This window comes from Grampus griseus (genome assembly GCF_964374135.1).
Source record: "Grampus griseus genome assembly, chromosome: 19".
NCBI classification, from domain to species: domain Eukaryota; kingdom Metazoa; phylum Chordata; class Mammalia; order Artiodactyla; family Delphinidae; genus Grampus; species Grampus griseus.
The window spans coordinates 56,539,997-56,560,003 of record NC_139013.1 but is presented as its reverse complement, the minus strand read 5'-3'; the positions used below and the strand labels follow the sequence as shown (position 1 = coordinate 56,560,003).

The 20,007-nt window shown below is 46.1% G+C and overlaps 2 protein-coding genes across 2 annotated transcripts in view; both read left to right on the top strand.

The window, feature by feature from the left end:
* The window catches only part of LOC309837156 (uncharacterized protein C16orf95), an 86,729-nt gene that overhangs the window by 54,565 nt on the left and 12,157 nt on the right, over positions 1–20,007 (top strand). The gene's annotated exons all lie outside the window — the stretch shown is intronic.
* On the top strand, positions 9,732–12,012 carry LOC309836229 (heterogeneous nuclear ribonucleoprotein A3-like). Its single transcript, XM_082676115.1, has one exon. The coding sequence runs from the start codon at positions 9,920–9,922 to the stop codon at positions 10,856–10,858; it is 939 nt and encodes a 312-aa protein (XP_082532241.1). The 5' UTR covers positions 9,732–9,919; the 3' UTR covers positions 10,859–12,012.

The window sequence follows — 20,007 nt, the reverse complement described above, 5'->3', positions numbered from 1 at the left end:
GAAGTCCAGGAAAAGGACTCCGGGTGCTTCCCTTCTGTTCCTCGTTGAGGTCACCTTCACCCCCAGAAGACCTAGCCCTTAGAGGCTGGATCTTCTCCCCAAAGCTCACTTCTTCTTGGTGCTATCCGGGTTATTATTATTCAAAATACAGCCTGCCTGCGCATTTGTCCCTGGGTAGGAAGAGTGGGTTAACAGGCAAACACTGCTTTCCTGATCACTGACCTGTAATTGCATTAGCTTTTAAATTCAATGTAAATACTTTCTGATCGTGGGCTTGGGTGCAGCTTGGAACAAGTCTCTTTTTTGCTCTCTTATCTGATTATCTAAGAAAACATCTCATTGTTCAGATTCAAGAATAACAAGTTTCTCCACATCCAGTCCCCTCAGCTCTTCATTTTTCTTCATTCTTTCTGTCCTGTTTAGCATCACATAATTACAGAAATATGTCTGTAAGCTGTTTGCACATCTGATAATCAGATTTTCTCTTGTTCCCAACTCTTTCTCCATCTGCTCCCCAACCCCCACCCCATTCTGCCACATCTGGAACAGTCCCCTGCCACTCCATGCCCAACTGACTGCTGAACTATTTCCAAATCACATCTCTTTTCCAATCCTGGCCGCCTGATATACTCAGTCATAATATACTCAGGCCCCAAATTCTGGTCGTCTCTCATTCCTCTCTACTCGGATGATAACTGTGGGGCAGAGCCACTGTCTCATTTCTTCCATTCTGACCTGGTCATGTTAAAATATAGTTTTCAAAAGGTAAAATCATGTCTCTCATGCAAATGTAAAATGAAGACAGATTAGAGACTTTATTTAGGTCACTAATAAGTTGGTATGATGTTACAGCCGGTTCAAAGGAGAGTGTGAAGAACAAACATGTCTGTAGGCAATCAGGCAAATGGAAGTGAATTTCCTAGTAGGTGCACGCCTAGTTTTTATCTCTGGGGTGGAATATGTGTGTTTGGAATCATCTTTTCTACGGGGTGAATGAATTGTATCTCTACAGGACAGAATTTATTTGCACTTCTGGGGCAGGAGTCATTTTGCATTACTCTGTGTTCTATGATACACACTTGTCTTGTAGTGTGTACAATACACACTTGAAGACCAGGGCAACTCCAGAGGCTTTGTAAGACAATTCCCAGCATTCAAATGAAGTATCCGTTACTATTTTAATTCAGTCAGTCGATTTCATTGATTCCAGTGATATCCTTTGTTTCAAAGTGTTTCACTATTTTTCTTAACAACCACTTTAAATTAATTAATTAATTAATTTTTTATAGGTAACTTCTTTTTCCAAACTGAGATCATATTTATTTTTGGCTGCGTTGGGTCTTTGTTGCTGCACGCGGGCTTTCTCTAGTTGCTGCGAGCAGGGGCTACTCTTTGTTGCGGTGCGCGGGCTTCTCATTGCGGTGGCTTCTCTTGTTGCGGAGCATGTGCTCTAGGGCACGCAGGCTTCAGTAGTTGGGGCATGCAGGCTCAGTGGTTGTGGCACGCGAGCTCTAGAGCGCAGGCTCAGTAGTTGTGGCTCACGGGCCTAGTTGCTCTGCGGCATGTGGGATCTTCCCAGACCAGGGCTCGAACCCATGTCCCCTGCGTTGGCAGGCGGATTCTTAACCACTGAGCCACCAGGGAGGCCGACTTTTTATTTAAATCTATTGTGAATATTCACATGGAAGGACTGTAATTTCCAAGCCTCATTTTAGGAGAAGCTCAGGAGAACACAGTCAGGCAAGGAGCAAAGGCACCACTAGTTCAGGGTAAATCTTCTAAAAATGACACTTTAGTCCAGGGAATTCTTGGCTCAAAGACCTTCCGTGGCTCCTTATCACTAGTGTGATAGTTTCCAGATACTCCCATGTGGCATTTAAGCTTTTCCACAACCTGGCCGTGATATATGTTTAAATCTTCAAAAACATTTGTTAAAATAATAGATGGCAATGGCAAAAAATTCAGAGATTACAAAACCATATCAAATAAAGACTAAGAGCTTCCTCTACCTCCTAAATCTTTAGCATGGACACAAGAAAAAAAGAATAACTGGTTGACAATCATTGGTTGCTGACTGAGGGTGAACTTGAAGTTTCTTTGAAAATTGCTTTAGCATTTATCAGAAATGCCAGTTTCTTCCCAAAAGGAGGTTGTAATGACATCATGGAAGAATGTTCTGTCCGAGACCAGGTTTGGGGTGACTTTTCATTATCATCTCTCTAGAAATTTTCTTGATATAGAAAATCATATTTACTTTTACATCTATAGCCGTATAGTTTTAAACATAAATGGTATCATTCTACCCATACCACTTTTTCAATACTATTTTTTTTTTACAATTACCCGTGTGTCCCAGATACTTTTGGGAATAGGTTATGTTTAATATATCTTAGATCTCTTTCTGTATCAGCGCAGACATATCTACTCACTCTGGCCCATGATACAGACTGTCCCATCGTCTAGATGCACAGTGATTTATTTAACCACTACAGATTCATCCAGTTTACTTTCCTCCTACATGATTTCTCTCATTGGAGCCAGAATAATTCAGTCTCTTTCCTTAAAAATATCTTACCCATTCCTGCTAACATGTCTTTTCGTCTGATGTAACATTCAAAATAGACGCACCATCCAAGTAGAAAAGAAGGACCAGTGTGGGTGGGGCTGGCCCCCTGGGGCCTGGTGAGGACTGTCCTGCCTCTGCCTGATGTGCCAGTGCCACCCACGTAACCAGGCCATCCTGCAGGTCTAGTTCATCTTTGATTTTCCTCCGGAAGCCATCCTTGATGACAGTTATTAAAGTCTACTTTTCAAAAAATTGAAACTATATCAAATATCTATTGACCAACTCATCAGAGAGAGGCAGTAGGAAGGCACGTGCTGTGTAGGTGCTTGTGTACGCTCTGTGCTCCTGGGACACTGGGTTCTCACCTCCCCCTTTCTCTCCCTCCTTCTCTCCCTCCCTCTCCCGCACTTCTATCCATAAATAATCCTATGCTCTAAGCCGTGCAATGGATGCTGAGAATTCAGCAGTGGGCAGAACAGAAACAGTCTCTGCGTGTTGCAAGTTCCAAGTCTCGTCACAGAACTAAGCACATGTGTAAGTGTAACCTTCCAGATGGAGATCCACGCTCTAAGGGAAGAGCACAGGGTGCTGTGAGGGAGAGGAGCAGGCTGTTCTTTGTCCATGAGCTTCAGGAGGAGGTTTAGAGGGTGGGTGTGGATGCGGGGCCACGGGGCAGAACGGAGCCAGTGAGGGCAGGATGGGCGGGGCTTGGTCCTGCAGGCCCTGCCTCAGTCTCAAGTAGTATGAATTTGACTGGATGTTCGATGGGAACATAATTCACAAAACACAACCTAGCTTATCTGGTCTGTATTCATGGAGCCCCTTGTAGGAGGCAGTAGTCTGTAGTGTGAAAAGTGGGGACCCTGGAGCCCCATCATGGCTTCAAAACTGGCTTCACCACCTGCTGGTGACCATGGACGAGAAGCTCCACTTCTCTGTGCCTTTGCTTTCTCATCAACAGAATGGGCGAGATAACAGTACCTGCTGCATCGGGATGTGCGGCCAACCCAGTTAACCTTGCCCAGTGCTGTGGTGCACACTGTCTGAGCTGTTCTCACACCACCCGCTATCACACAGCTTTCCTTGGACAGGCTCAAAGATTCAGGCTTGAAGTTGCGTCTTAACAGGCAAAGAGAAAGCGGGGAGTCATGGGTGTCTTGTGATGGTTTGCCTAGCACCCCTCCTTTGCCCCGATTCTGTGGTTGAGGCCTTCCAGCTGCGGCAGCCTGCTGTCTCATAGTCTGTGTGCTGAGTCTGTGTTTCCCTGTGGCGTGGGGACGGGATGTTAGTCATCCGGTGGAGATGTGGCTAAATATAAGGTAAATATTTTTCTCCATGCTGTTGAGTTTCCCAGGGCTGAGGGTGGGAAAGCCAGAGGTGGCGCAGAGAGTCAGGAAGACCGTCGGGCGCTCTAGAGTAGAGTTCTGGCTAGATGATGGAAGCCAAGAGCTGGGACTGAGAATGGAGACCTGGGGAGTTACACTCACAGGAACTGGACCCAGGTGGGCTCCTCATAGCCTCACCTGGAACCGAGCTGCGCTCCAAGTTCCCATCCACACCTGACTTGCTTCTCGGTCCAAAGCCTTCCAGTGGCTGCTGTTGCTGCTACGGGGAATCGGATTCTGCCCGTGCCTTGGCAGCACCGCAGGCGCCCCTCCCGCCTCCCTAGCTGCACCCATGCCCTGCCTGCTCCCCAGGTCCCCCTCCTCACTCAGCCAGTCAGCCTCTCCCTTCCCACCTGCGGGCCTTGCCTGCACTTTCCTCTGCATGGGGGCTCTTTCTCCATCATTTGCCTGGTTACCGTCTAAAGAATTTAGATTTTAACTCATGTGTCACTTTAGATCCTAGACCAAGTCCCCACCCTCCCCCGCCATGACAAGTTATTTTCACCGTGACCCTCTCCTCTCCCTTGGTGTGCTTATTAAATTCCTATCTGCATGCCCCGCCGCTCCCCATCAAGATAGCGACATCCTGAGGGCAGAGACAAGGTGTCTTTTGCTCATCATGGCACCCCCCTTGCCCCCCACCACCAGGCCTGCACACAGTAGGTGCTCAATGTGTTATTTGTTGACTGGACATGAGAATGGCTTCCAGGAGAAAAAAGAGCACGGTGGTGACTTTTTATGTGAGCCCCCTGGCCACAATGACTTGGGCAGGGGGGTGGACATTTGAATGCAGGTTGGCCAGTTCAGTTCTTCCATGTAGAAGTTTGGGATTTGGAAACTGCTCTCAGAGGTGGTTTGAAGTGTGGGTGTACTGCTGGGAGCTGTGGGGCCTTCATATTCCACCACGCACACAGAGAACCAGAGAAAGTGGGTGTGAAGTCAGGAAGAGTCAGAAAATGCCCACGCAAGAGCATGGGACACATAAATGAGTAACCTAATGATGGGGGCCCCAATTTCTGGAGGCCTTTTGTTCCCATTCCAGCCCTCTGAGACCTGAGTCTCATGAACCACCCATATCACCTTACAGCAAATCCATCTCTTGAGTTGGCTTGGGCCAACTCAAGTCAGTTTCAGTCCCCTGCGACTCCCAGGTGTTTTACCAAGATAATCAGGGAGCAGGCAAAAAGGGAGGCCAGGGGCACAGATAGCCTCGCATGTGGGATGTGGGACGAGCCTCCTTTGGTCTTAGGGTGAATTGCCCCTCCTCACACACTGCACGGGGTCCAGAAATGAAAGGGGCTGCTTTCTCTCTGACACATGCCCTGGGCTCCAGAAAGGGATTTGCAGAATCCACAAAGAGACAGAGCCGCCCCAGTGGGCAGCGTCTTGACACACCTTCCACCCAGGAATGGTAGGGACTCCGTGGAGCTGGACAGGCCTCCTTCCTGGTCCCTCCAGGGCCAGGACGCCGGACCGGCCCCAGGAGCTTTTATTGGCACAGACTTCTCTTTGCATTGTGGGGCTGCGCCAGGCTTCGCTCGGATGGCACTGGCTCCCCCTACATTTACACCTTATAAACCACCACCGTGACCGACTGGGCTGCTTCTGTGAGGCGATGCACGGCCCCTGGTAAGAGAGTAAATAACTCAGCAACGTTTCCTTGCGCTTTTCCAGCTTTCGTTCAGTCTCAGAAGAAATAAAACAAGGAACTTAATGGTGTTCTTTAATCTTCTACACCAGTGGCTTGCTTTATAAGGTGTTATACAGAGTCCGTGTAAGTCCAAACTCCGCAGTGGGATCAGTGTTTCTCAACAGGTGCTGGGTGGGTTTGGGTTAAGATGTGCCCACCCCCCACCCCAGCCTCCTGAACAAATACAGAAGGAGGAACTTTCTTTGCAACACAGCTCTCATTCACAAGCCAGATAGCTGCTCGTGGCCAGCTGCTAGGACCCTTTCTTCCCCCACATTGTGTTCCCACCCCAGCTCAATGGAAATTAGGTACAAATGGGGATTTTTTGAAAGGATGAAATCCAGGCCATGGGGAGGGCAGGTGTGGACCTGGGTCTCTGTGTCAGCCCAGCCAGGGGAGCAAGAGAAATGTCTGTCTCTCCCATATCCATTTCTGTCAGCATGTCACTCTCCACTCACTCTCCAAAACAGATTCCTCCACATGAGGGCAGAAGGACAGCATCTGAGCTGTTGTCTCCTGGCTCATAAGGCCCCAGGGGAGAGGGGATGCTCCTGCTACTTCTCCCAGTTGCTGAGAAAAATCTCAGGAAGCACTCTGACTGGCTCATAGGTTCTCCCCTGGGCCAATCAGCTGTGGCCACAGAGATGAAGCCATGGCAGAGTATGGCCACCCCCACTAGAAGAAGGGGTTGGGGAGAGACAGTGTGTGTATCAGGAGGAGGGGTCATATGGAAGGTAGGAGGGATGACCTAGTGACAAGAGTAGACTCTACTGCATGCCTCTGACGTGGCCCTGCTATTACCTGCATCCCAGGGCCTTGAGGGAGGCTGGAGCCCACAGCACCTCTGGTGGCTCTCACAGGGGCTCAGGGATCCTAGTGCCCCCTGGCAATGAGGGCATGGACAAAGAGACCAAGGGTAAAGACCTTGTCCCCACCCTTATCTCAGCCTTCCTGGACCCCATTTCTGCCTGACCCTCCCCACAGTCCAGAGGATTATCCAAGCTTGGGCTCTTGGGATTCTTATTTGTGAAAGGGCCCGGGGGTCTTCAAGGCCCCTTATTGGCCTGATGTTCCTGTCACAAGGTCCTGACATATGAATCACTCTTGCTGCCCACTGCACCCCATGTGTGGTCTCTCTGATGTTTATACTGTCGGCCGACTTGCCTCTCTCCGCAGTGCCAAAATCTCAGAATATCGGAACACTGAAACGTTTTTCTGAAGTTTGCCCCAAACTGATTGGGTGGTAAAACTTGACCTGAACTGATGTGAGTCTATTTGGGTCTTTGTTTATCCCAATTAGTGGAGGAATGTTCATATGTTTTGCTGCCAGGGTGTCAACATGCTTGATCCCAGAGGCTGCCCCAGACCCTGCTGGAGTGTGAAGACCATATGGGATGAATGCCTCATTGCCTTTTTAGATCCCCAAAACTCTGAACTCTGAACCACACCTGGCCCCAGAGGTTTTAGATAAGGGATTGTGGACCGGCTAAAGTCCTGCATGCTTGGCAGAGTTCTAGAAACCTTACACGGGGTGAAAATTGACCAGTTCTCCCAGGGCACTGGTGACACTAAATGCGGTAAGACAGACAAAGCCTGGAACTAGGTGCTTGGAGCAGAGTCATCCTCCCATGAGCATTGGCTCTTAGCATTACATGCTTTAGGTTATCAAATCTTTACAGCACCCTATGAGTCTAGGGTTTCATCAGCACCCCATTTTACAGATACTAAAACTGAGGCTGGGAGAGGTGAAGTAACTTGCCTAAGGTCGAAAAGGTAGGAAGTAGCACCACCATGACTGGCTGATTTCGTAACAAAACAGTTGTTACCACTGTGCTACCTGCCCTGCGATGCCCCAGGATCTGCTAATCCATCGTGGGCTCACTGGGCTCCGTCCCTACCTGCTTCAGGTCGCGGAATATGAGCTAGCGTCTGATGTACCAGCATGGTTTCAGCAGCTTTTACAGATTCCCTAATCTAGTTCTCTCTACCACCCTAGAAAGTGGGTGACCTTGTTATCCCCATATAACAGCAGGGAAACTGAGGCACAGAGAGGGTAGAAACTTGCCCTGGGTCACACAACCAGAAAGTGAGGAAGCCTTGAGTAGGGTACATTGAGTTAATTGTACTGTTCTTTCTATTTTTGCATATGTTTTATTATTCCATAACAGAAAGTAAAGAAAGAATATATTTACTTACCTAAAGCAATACCACGTTTGGAAACCATTCAATCAATATAAAAACTGAGTAAAACACAAAAGTTCCTCATTCTTCCAACTTGTTCCCCATCCAGGTAACAACTGGTTGAGAGTTTGATGTATATCCTTCTAGACTTTCCAACGTCTGTATAAACAATCACATATATCTATACTATTTTACACAAATGGGATTATGCTATGCATACAGGTCTGCAACCTGCTTTTTTCACTCAACAATGTATCATGGCCAATTTTTCATGTTATACTCCATTTCTTTCTTTTAATCACACAGTATTCCTTTGTATGGATGTACCATAATTTATTTAACCATTCCCTTTGGGTAAACTTTTAGGTTAATTTGAGTCTTCTGCCATTACAAGTCGTGCTCTACTGAATGTCCTTGTGCGTGTATCTTGGAGCATTTGTGTCAGGATTTATGTCGAGTGAATTCCTAGAAGGAGAATTGCTGGACTGGGACGTGTGCTGCCAGAATGCCCTCCACAAAGATGCTTCTCTGCCAGCAGGGATGACGTGACCTGTGTCCCTGCTTTGCCTTAAAAACATTACTGATTTTTTCCCTGATCCTGTAGGCAACACATGCATTTTGAAGGAATTTGGAAAATGCAGAAAAATGAAAGAAGAAAGTAAACATCACCATGTTTCCACACTCCAGTCCTATTGCTGTTTATTTAGATTGTTTCTGAGTTTTTGCTGTTGGAAGTCATGTGCAGTGACTGTCACTGTGTGTAAATCTTGACCCACATTTTGCTCATATCCTTAAGAGAGATTTGGACAGCAGGAGTCATAGAGTAAAACCTTTTGGCTGATTTTAGGTTTCTTGCACTACACTGCCAAAACAAATCCGAGAACGTGTGTATGGATTTTGACTCTCACAAGCAATGTGATGGGAGGTCCTGTCTCAGTACGTCTTGTCCAGTGTGGGGTATCCTCACTGGAGAGCTGTCCTTTTCTCTGCTGCTCATTTGCAGGAAAAAGCTAGATTGTGGTCTTCCGCTTTTTCTTCTTTTGTCCTGTAATGCTCAGTTAGGGTTGTGGGTTAATTACTAACGTGGTTAACAACAGAGATCCTGACCTCAGGCTACCTGAGCTCATGTCCCAGCTACGCCTTATGGGGCACATTTTTGGAGCCCCGGTTTCTCCTTTGCTGAATGGGGATATCAGTGTCTTTATTATGAAATGAGGTAATCCTGGGAAGTGCTGGGGATAGGGTCTGAATGTGCGGTGTGTGATGACAGTGATGCCGTCTGCAAGAACTTGAGGTTGGAATTTGGAGCGTAGGATTTGGCTGAGAAGATGAGCCTTAAAAAGCGAAATTAGATGACAGACAGGAACTCAGGGTTATATGAGAGGCGCCCAATGAGGATGTGGTAGGTGAAGATGAGGGAGTGTTCCCTGAGGACTTCCTGGCAGAGGTGGCAGTTGAACTGAGCCTTGAAGGATGAGCACAGGGAAGCAGGAGAATGGGGCCATGCAGGAACATGAAGGTTGGGGGGGCATGGTGTGCTTCTCTTCCCCTCTTCAGCCTGTTGTGGTGCACACCGGGCATCCATCACCCTAATGAGGGCCTCGGGGAGAGGAGGGTGGGGGCGGGAACCACTACACAACAGGAATAAAAACACTTGACTCTCTGGGGGTATGAATTCAGTCTCGCTGGGCAGTTTTGTTTTGAATAATTAACTAACATAGCTGGGGAGATTTCATAACAAAGAGAAAAATACGGAAAAGTACTTTCCAGCAGGGAAAAGAAATGAGAAAATTTTTTCCAGTTCCATTAGCACCAGCAGGAATAAAGCTCATAAATGTTATACAACATCTTCGTTCCTCGGAGGAACTTGAGGAGTGAGCGTGTAAAACATGAAGAGCGGGGTAGGTAAAACCGCCGCCCGGCCGCCCCCAGCCCGACTCCGGCCGTCGCCGTCGCCGCCGGGGGGAGGAGGGTCATGATCCAAAGGAACCAGAACAGTTGAGAAAACTGTTTATTGGTGGTCTGAGCTTTGAAACTACAGATGATAGCTTAAGAGAACATTTTGAGAAATGGGGCACACTTACAGATTGTGTGGTGATGAGAGACCCCCAAACAAAACGTTCCAGGGGCTTTGGTTTTGTTACTTACTCTTGTGTTGAAGAGGTGGATGCAGCAATGTGTGCTCGACCACACAAGGTTGATGGGCGTGTAGTGGAACCAAAGAGAGCTGTTTCTAGAGAGGATTCTGTAAAGCCTGGTGCCCATCTAACAGTGAAGAAAATTTTTGTTGGTGGTATTAAAGAAGATACAGAAGAATATAATTTGAGAGACTACTTTGAAAAGTATGGCAAGATTGAAACCATAGAAGTTATGGAAGACAGGCAGAGTGGAAAAAAGAGAGGATTTGCTTTTGTAACTTTTGATGATCATGATACAGTTGATAAAATTGTTGTTCAGAAATACCACACTATTAATGGTCATAATTGTGAAGTGAAAAAGGCCCTTTCTAAACAAGAAATGCAATCTGCTGGATCACAGAGAGGTCGTGGAGGTGGATCTGGCAACTTTATGGGTCGTGGAGGAAACTTTGGAGGTGGTGGAGGTAACTTTGGCCGTGGTGGAAACTTTGGTGGAAGAGGAGGGTATGGTGGTGGAGGTGGTGGCAGCAGAGGTAGTTATGGAGGAGGTGATGGTGGATATAATGGATTTGGAGGCGACGGTGGTAACTATGGCGGTGGTCCTGGTTACAGTAGTAGAGGAGGCTATGGTGGTGGTGGACCAGGATATGGAAACCAAGGTGGTGGATATGGTGGCGGTGGTGGAGGATATGATGGTTACAATGAAGGAGGAAATTTTGGAGGTAACTATGGTGGTGGTGGGAGTTATAATGATTTTGGAAATTACAGTGGACAACAGCAATCAAATTATGGACCCATGAAGGGGGGCAGTTTTGGTGGAAGAAGCTCGGGAAGTCCCTATGGTGGTGGTTATGGATCTGGTGGTGGAAGTGGTGGATATGGTAGCAGAAGGTTCTAAAAACTCAGAAGAAAAGGGCTACAGTTCTTAGCAGGAGAGAGAGCGAGGAGTTGTCAGGAAAGCTGCAGGTTACTTTGAGACAGTCGTCCCAAATGCATTAGAGGAACTGTAAAAATCTGCCACAGAAGGAACGATGATCCATAGTCAGAAAAGTTACTGCAGCTTAAACAGGAAACCCTTCTTGTTCAGGACTGTCATAGCCACAGTTTGCAAAAAGTGCAGCTATTGATTAATGCAATGTAGTGTCAATTAGATGTACATTCCTGAGGTCTTTTATCTGTTGTAGCTTTGTCTTTTTCTTTTTCTTTTCATTACATCAGGTATATTGCCCTGTAAATTGTGGTAGTGGTACCAGGAATAAAAAATTAAGGAATTTTTAACTTTTCAATATTTGTGTAGTTCAGTTTTTCTACATTTTAGTACAGAAACTTTAACAAAATGCAGTTTTGAAGGTGTTTCCTTGTGAGTTAACAAGTAAAGAAGATCATTGTTAATTACTATTTTGTATGAATTTTGCTAAAGTTAACTGTAAAGAAACACCTGCTGACTTGCAGTTTAAGGGGATCTATTCTCCCCATTTCCAAACCATGAAATGAATGGGCTCTGACATGTGGAGAGAATAGATATTTGTATGTTTGCAATGTGTGTTTTAGATAATAGAATTGGGTATTTAAATTAGCATATTTGTGAATTTAATAGCATTAAGATTTACTTCAAATGAAAAATCTCAAAATTCCTATTTGGTTTTTGTGCATTTTCTTTCAAAATGTAATCATATGATTTTAGTGTATTAGCTTTGCTGAGAGTCCTAGCTGTGTTTAGAACATCTCCATTCTACATTCACCTTGGTCACATGTGAACTGCTGCCATAGTTTTATTTGGGTGTAAAGAATGTCTCCTGCCCTCTGTTTAAATTCTGGAAAGGGATAGTGAATGTTTTCCGTTTCCTCCTACCTTAAGAAACATTCTTAAAATCTTCAAAATACAGGACCACTAAGCGTACTCTATCTGAGCGAATTAGTGGCTACCCTTTTTTTTCCTTTTTAAAGCACAAGAGGCCCATAAATCTTCAGTTATTTTCCTTGGTTTAATATATATTTTTTTGATACAAGCTCTCAGAGTGAGAGAATAAAAATCATGCATTGTTGAACCCTTAAAAAAAAAAAAAAAAAAAACATGAAGAGCGGGCAGTGAGAAAACCGCATGACGGCTCTTCCACTCAGGCTGGCTTGGGGTCCAGGATCAACAATGCCATCCTGAGAAGTCTCCCAGCAGCTAAATATACCCGCAGAGCTCGTCATGTGGCCGGGCGGCTTTCCCAGGACGGTGCTTGGGCAGGGGGCAGGGTGGGGGCTCTGAAAGGGAGGGAGGCTACACCCAGTACAGCGGTGGGCTTGCTGGTTCTGATAGCACCGGGGATGCTCACCCAGGGCCAAGACCCCTAGTGGGCAGAATGGGAAGGTTGACAAGATCATGAGCAGAAATCACGGGGCACACAGCTGTTTTCTGGAGACATTAAATGATTCGGTGAAGGGTGGGGGTCTGAGAGTGAGGGCCTGAGAGGAGCTTTCGGGTTCTTCTGTAAGTTACGACGGTTTAGGGTGTCAGGGGACCAGCGGAGCTGGTCTCCAGGATTTAGTGTGGTTTTGGACAAATGCGTTAATCTGTTGAGTCTGTAAAATGGGTATAATAACGCCCACCTCACTGCAATAATAAATACAGAAGGGGACTTATATTAGGTGCTGTTCTGGTTGTCTAGTGCTGCGTAACGAACCGTCCTCACGCATAGGGGCTCAAGACAACAGCCTTCGGGTGAGCCTCATGATTCCACAGCCTCTCTCCACATGGTGTCTCATTCTCCAGGTCTCTTCGCACAGCTGTTCTCTCCAACAGGGTGGCCTGGATTTCCTAAGAGGAGACGCAGGCCTCCAAGGGCCAGGTCTTCCTGATACCTGGGCTCGAATGACCCAGACATCACTTCCGCTGGCCAAGCAGTCACAGGCCCTCCCGAGTCCTGGGAAGGAGGGCCGGTGCATACGAGGTGGGCAGAATTGTTGGGGGCCGTTTGGAGATCCCCTTGCACAGGTGCTTCTCAGCGGGGCTAGCACTCAGGGACAAGGCGTTGGGAGCACAGCTGTGGTTAAATGCTGCAGTTTTGCCATACTCATTCATAAATAACTGCTGCCCCCTCCAAACCTCCTCATGACCCAGCGACTGAAGAGTAGCATTTGGCAGAGTGGGGGGCTTCTGAGGCCCGTTCCAGTGCTTTCCATAGCCGGTGCCTATGGCTTAGTGGTGGGCAAACATTTTGCATATCACTCTACTCTCTCTAGTAATGCTCAGTAAATGGGCACTTCTTTCATTAGTACGAATGTTGTTTTGTTCTTATTTTAAGAAGGGGACCCAGAGATTGTGCCTTTGAAAATAAGAAGTGCTAGCATTCTCTGGAAAGTCAGCAGGATTCATCTTTCCTTTTGGAAAAAGCCCTACTGGTCAAATAAGAAAATCAGCGCTTCCTACTGGGTTTTCTACTTGGTCAAGGAAATCAGGGCCTCATGCTGCAAACTGAGAGAAGGCAGGACGGCATCAGCACAGAAGGGACGTCTGTACTGGCGGCGTCCCTCGGTTTCCCCCTCCCCGATGGCGTGCTCTTGGGCGAGCTGCGTGGTCCACACCTGGGCCTCGTCCCAGCCTTCCAGCCTGTTTCCTGAGCTTGCTGACAGAGCCGTCTGCACAGCGCTCAGGCTCACATTCCAGGCAATCTTGACTGCGAGGCCGTATCTCCCGGCCCAATTTCAACAAACACAGACAGACCACCACAGTCCGGCTCTCGATGTGGGGCTGGCACTGCAGCCCTTGGCGATGGGGAGCGCGAATCGCTCTTGGCCAGGGCCGCAGATGTGGGCCTTCTGAGCAGCGCCAGCTCCACCAGCAGGATGCAGCGGCCTGGGGAGCAGCCGGCAGCCAGGGGCTGCAGGCCTTGGGGCCGAGAGCAGAGCTGAGCCGTCTGGGGGCAGTGTGGCCTCTGCAAGTGCAGAGCGGGGTCCCTCCTCCCTGGCAGGGGTGAAGTCGCTCTGTCGGGGGAGCTCATCGGAATGTCGAATGTCGCAGTGCTCTCTGTGATTCCCATGGCCGTGGCCCAAAAGCAACCTTCAGGCAGATGGGAATATCTGCCTTTGTGTATGAACATGAAAAATTCTTTGAAGACTGCTCATCTCTGTGTCCTGTTTGGAAAAGTAGGAGGCCTGAGAAAATGGAAACCACCCGTTCCATTAGGGTATCAAGTCTGGAGTAGAGGAAGATGGAATTTGCGCCTTCCTTGGAAAGTTCACAAGAATTAAACCTGTTTAGAGAGCGTTTCCTGTGGAGAATGGCTAATGCCTGGAATATATTACCAAAGGTCTCACTTTTTGAATATTTTTATAAAGAAAATAACCTCATAGTTTGGGGAGGGTGATCGTGTGTTGTTTTCTATGGGGAGTGTACATCGTTTGTTTAACCCGAGTCCCCCCCCCCCACCTCAAACGTGACAGACATTGCTGACTGATCCCAGAGAGTTCCGTCCCACCGACTTTACATTTGGCCTCAGAATCCTTCTTAGCACAGTTCTCCATTTCCAATCATTAGACTTGAGTGGAGACCCTTTTGCCATCTCTGGACTCCATGATCCCACATTCGTTGTCATTTGTGGAGGAACACGTTAAACAGCACAGTGTCCTCTAGTGACAAGCTGGAGCACACACCTGAAGAGTGCTACACCATTTACACAGCCTCACACCATACCACACCCTGTGTCCCCATTTTACCACAAGAAAACTGATGAATAAGTCGGCCAGGGCCTGTCAGACAGTGAGTGGGTCTGGGATGGGGACCTGGGGTCCTCACCTTGCTGGTCCATGATCTTGTCACTTGAGGACACTCTCTCTAGATCGTATTCCAGTTGTCTTGTAATTGTGCCAAAGGCAATGAATTTTGGTTTCAATTGTATTTTATTGGCTGTAATTTATTGTAAAATAAATTAATTGGCTTTAAGGCATTGAATTAATTTATTGTAAAATAACGGTATTTTCCTGGTTTTAATTCATTGGCTTTAATGATGGTTAAACCGTTGGTTGGCACCTCAGGTCCACGATGGAAGGGTGTTTGTTGAGAGCTCCTGCTCCCTTGTTTTCAACTCCTCAGCACTGGCTGGCATCGTACTTCAGAGTAAAATATCAGAACTGGTGTTTTCAGGCAGGCCGTGCTCTCCCGGGCTCCACTGTTAGGGCCAGTCTACTCAGAGACTTGGCACGAGGATGGTTAGGATGCAGCCGAGAACCACAGAGGCTTCTGTTGTACACTAACTTTCTTTTGTGGGATTTAAAAAATTACAGAAATATTGGCGAGCTGTTTCAGTAGCTCCAGGAATCAGAGGGAATTTAGAAAAAAAGTTTATTTGTGTAATGCTTGTTCTTAGGGGTTCCCTAGATGTGGGCACGTCTCCAACCCAAGGATACGCATGGGTGAAGTGATAAATTGCATGCGTTTGAGTTTATGTAAACCAAATAAAAGTGCAGTTTTGTAGCTGTCTCTAAAATGTCCCACAGTGAAATGGTGAGAGGGCAGCTGCCGTCACTGTACCCTCCAGCCTCATCCTTCTCTTCCGGCAGAGAGAACGTGGAGGAGTAGGAAGATCTTTGGAGATGGACTCAGGCAGATCCAGGTTCAAATCCTACTCCTGCCAGGGAGCAACTGGGTGGCCTTGGGAACACTGACCTCTCTGAGCCTCAGTTTTCAAATCTGTGCAGTGGAGCAATGATTTGGATTAAATGAGATGACAGCTATAAAAGCACCCAGCATAGTGTGGATTAGATGTCAATAACGCTGTTATTTTAAAAAGGGTGATGGGGTCCTACTGGAAAGGGAAATATTACGTGGAAAACATGTTTCCCTTCACACATGATAACCCTCCATGTGGTGCTTTGAGTTGAGAAGGTATTAAAAATCTCAGAGCACCTTGAGTTCTAGCCTCTGTTTCCACGAGAAACCAAATGCCATGAAGAGCGATCACCTGTTCTGTTTCCCCTTATTTCTTTCAAGGAAAGTAGAAGTGATTCTTGTCCAAGGAGGGCCGCTATCTTCATTTGCTGTGTGTGCTTCGGGGCTGTGATTGACTGCTGTCAGCTTTATCTATTACATTTACAAAATGGGTTTATTTTGGCTGAATTACCACTGTGTTAAGAACAATAGCTATGAAGTCCAAATACATCAGGTTGGAATTGTCAGGTCTGGTCCTCAGCTCCCCAGGCAGAGCCTCAGTTTTCTTATCTGTAAAACGGGCATAAAATACCTCCCTCAGAGTGTTGCCTTGAGGGTTAGTGCACGCTCATGGTACTTAGTGGGGTAAAGAGTCAAAGCCGATGTTAGGTCACGTTGCTCACGAGCAACGCAGCATTTCCACGAAGGGGAAAAAGGGAAGTAACATTGTGGTGAAGTTTTAACAGAACATGTAAGGAAACGTGGCTGAGTACCTCCTTGAAGAGTGAGTTCTTTTAAGACTTGATTGTCTGAGGATTCTCCCTGGAGGAGAAATTTCCAGTCTCTCTAATGCTGTCCGTGGGCTGCAACTGAGGATGAGAAAGTGGAAGGTGTTTTGAATGGACTAATGAGAGCAATAACTGACACCTGCCGAGCAGTTTCTAGAAACACTTTAATTGTATTACCTTTGCTGAATCCTAACAATGACTACATGAGGTGTGACGCTAGGGACCACTCTCCTAGTGTCTCTGCTTTACTGCACTCTGGTTTTGCAGAGACACTGTCCAAACTGCATTTGTTTTGACTCAGCTGAGGATGGAGGGTAAGACTGCTATGTATGGTTGCTCAGGTTGTGCACTGCACAACCCTAAGGGCCCCATTTGCATCACAGATATCATAGATATGGGGGCTTGTTATGACACTTTTCATAATAAAATCTGGTAATAAAGTGATTTGTTCCAACAAAAAGTATATTATGACTATTTTCTGACAGATTGAGGAAGGGGTACCTTTTTCTAATTCACACCAGAGTTCTGTGTGGGCTAGTAGTGGCACAGTTATTGGATGGCATCACTGCCTGCTTCTTCTGGAGGGAGGGAATCATATTCTAACAGGTAAAACCAGGATTCTTATATTATCTCTATTTCGGGCAGCAAAGTACCAATGATCAAGTATGACCTTGTTAGCAGGCATCCACAAGAGGCAGGGAGCGTGGTGGTTAAGAGCGGGGATCAGAGCCATTAGGCCTGCCACCTACTAGCTGTGTGTCTTTGGACAACTTGCTTAACCTCTATGTGCCTCAGTTTCCAGTTCTGTAAAGTAGTGACAATGACATTACCTGTCTCACAGGGCTGTGGTGAGTCTTAAATGAATTTATATATGTAAGCATGTAGAAAAGCCCCTAGCCTGCAGTAGGTGTTAGCTGGTTTTATTAAAGTGGCAGAAGGCCTTCCTCATAGAAGCATGGTCTTGAGAATATGAGCTGACCCCCGTTTTCACTCAGCTGCATTTTCATGGAGGGGGTGGGTTTACAGTTGGGACAACCTTCAGGAAGAAGACCAAGATATTTTAGCTTGTGCCCCTCGTTCAAACGAATGATTCAGTACAATTCAGGTCCTGCCATCACTGCCTAACAACATTGACCGCATATTTTTACCGCCTAGATCTTGCTGTAATTTTGTAGATGGAATTTCGTAAAGGGTTTTATATATTTTATCATGATCACTAAGTTTGCAGTATTTAAAAATAGACGTGCAAAAGATACACAGTGCAGGCTATAAAACACCCTCAAATGGCATTAAAATGGGAATGAATCCATTCGTTTGGGTTTCAGCTGAGTTTATCTTGTGTTTCATTTTTTTAACATCCAAAGAGCTGTAGAAATAGGTTATTGAGCAGGAACTTGGCCAGGCCAGGGCTCTGTGCCATGTGGGCACTTGTGAGCGCTGGCAAAGCCTTCGGAATTTGATCCTGATTGAAATGTAGTCATTTTCCCACCTGCAAAAACAGTTTTCTCCAGCAAACCTGGGGGTGCAGAGAGGGTTTATTCACTCCCACCCTCCCCAGCGTCGATCTTTCACTCTCCATTAGGCTCAGTGCCCTCATATCAATGCTTATATGATGGAACCCTTGGAGAATATTCAGTATGTTTGTTTGTGTTACTAAACTTAAAAAAATGTTTGCCCTCGTGTTTCCTATCAGTCTGATGAATGAGTCATGTGAAATTGAAATCAACCTCTCTGGGGTCTTGCAGAACCCCCAGGACCTAGTAGGTCTTAACAAACTCTGTGAAATGTGTGGATGAATGTATTTTGGCCCCTGCATGAAGAGGATGGGCTTCAAGGTGGCAGGTCATAGACATTTGGTGGAGAGCTCAGAATGACAGGCACGAGCCAGGACCTAAAGAGGCAGGATGGGAGACATGGACATGGGCCAGCCCTGGCATCAAACCCATGACTTCCCAGCTGTGGGACAAGGGGCGGGTCTCATAACCTCTCTGAACCTTAGGTTTCTCATCTACAAAATGGGAACAGTGTTTCTACGTATGCCTCTGATGGTTTTCATAAGCGTGAAACGAGCAGATGCAGATGGAATGTGTAGGATCAAATGTGTATGGTCAGTGCTCATTATGTGTTAGTTGTTGATGATAATGATGATGGTGATGACGATGATGTAGTGATGATGATGATAGTGGTGATGATAATGATTTTGATGATGGTGGTGGTGATAGTGATGGCGGTGATGGTGGTGATGATGATTTTGATGATGGTGATCATGATGATGATGTATCTTTGTATTTTTACCTTTCGTTTAAAAAATTATTCTCAAAATTCATAAAGCTATTCTATATTTTCTTCCAAATGTTTTAATAGTTTGCTTTTCATCTTTAGCATTTAGTGCATCTGGAGTTTATTTATGTCTATGAGGTGGGGTAGGGTATTCCAAATTCCAATATAGGGTAGAAATTCCTATATTGCCACATCTCGAAGAAGTTCTTCAGTTCTTTTTCATTGGTCAGAATGAGCTTAAGAGTTTTAGATCTCTTTCCATCCTCTGGGAGATGAACTTGGCAGCAAGGTGATTTAGGATTTTATTGTTTCTTTTTAAGCTAAGGGAATCTTTTCACAGGTATGTCATTATTTAAATCCACCACTAGATTATTCATCCATCCACCCATTTATCCATCCTTCCATCCATCCATCCCAAACTGCTTGTGAGTCAGTATGTTCCTTCAGTCTGAATATTCATGTCCTTGTTTGATTTTGGAAAAACTTTAGGTGTTATTTCATCTAAAAGTGCTTTTCTCTCATTCTCTATTTTGTTCTTAAGGAATATTATTAAATATTTGTTGGAGCTTTTCATTCTGTCCTCCATGTCTCTTAACTCCTCTTAATATTTTCCACCTCTTAATTTCTGTATGTTGCATTCTATGTGATCTTTTAGCTCTATCATCTCATTAACTGATTTTCTTTTTCACTGGGTCTAATCTATTGTACTAGGCCAATAGGACAGGGACGGTCACATGTAGGACAGTGATATGATGTATAAATGGAAAACTTCAGTGCAAACAAGAACTTGGAGCCAGACATGACTAGGAAAAAGAAGGAAGCCATGCCCACTTCCCAGAATCCTGGAGAGATAGGTTGAGCATTGGCCCCTGCCACACATGTCATGGGAGCTGAGCCAGTGTCATTTGAGCTGGCATCTTGTTACCCTGGTATTTTCCAGAATTGTATGATGTTTGACTTAATGTTAATATCCAGATGTTTATTTTCATTTATGACTCTTTGGGATTTTCATGGGAAATTAAAAAAAATGGTGGTTTAGAACCTTTCTGTGTTTGAGTAGTGGGTTGTCCTTGGAGAGCATGTTGACAAAAGCACCTGCCTTGGACTTCACATTGGAACATCAACTTCAGAGATGTTTTGGGATGGAGGATTCCTGTTCAATACCCATTAAACTTGTGCCCCAGTACAAAGGCGTAGGACTTCCCTTGGGCTATGCTGTGTGACTTGTCTGAGTAACTCTCCTTCTCTGAGCCTCAGTTGCATCATCTGTAGAGTGGGGAGACTAACTGAGCTTTGCCTGCCTTCCAGGAGTATACTGGGTGTCACATGACCTCTAGATATAAA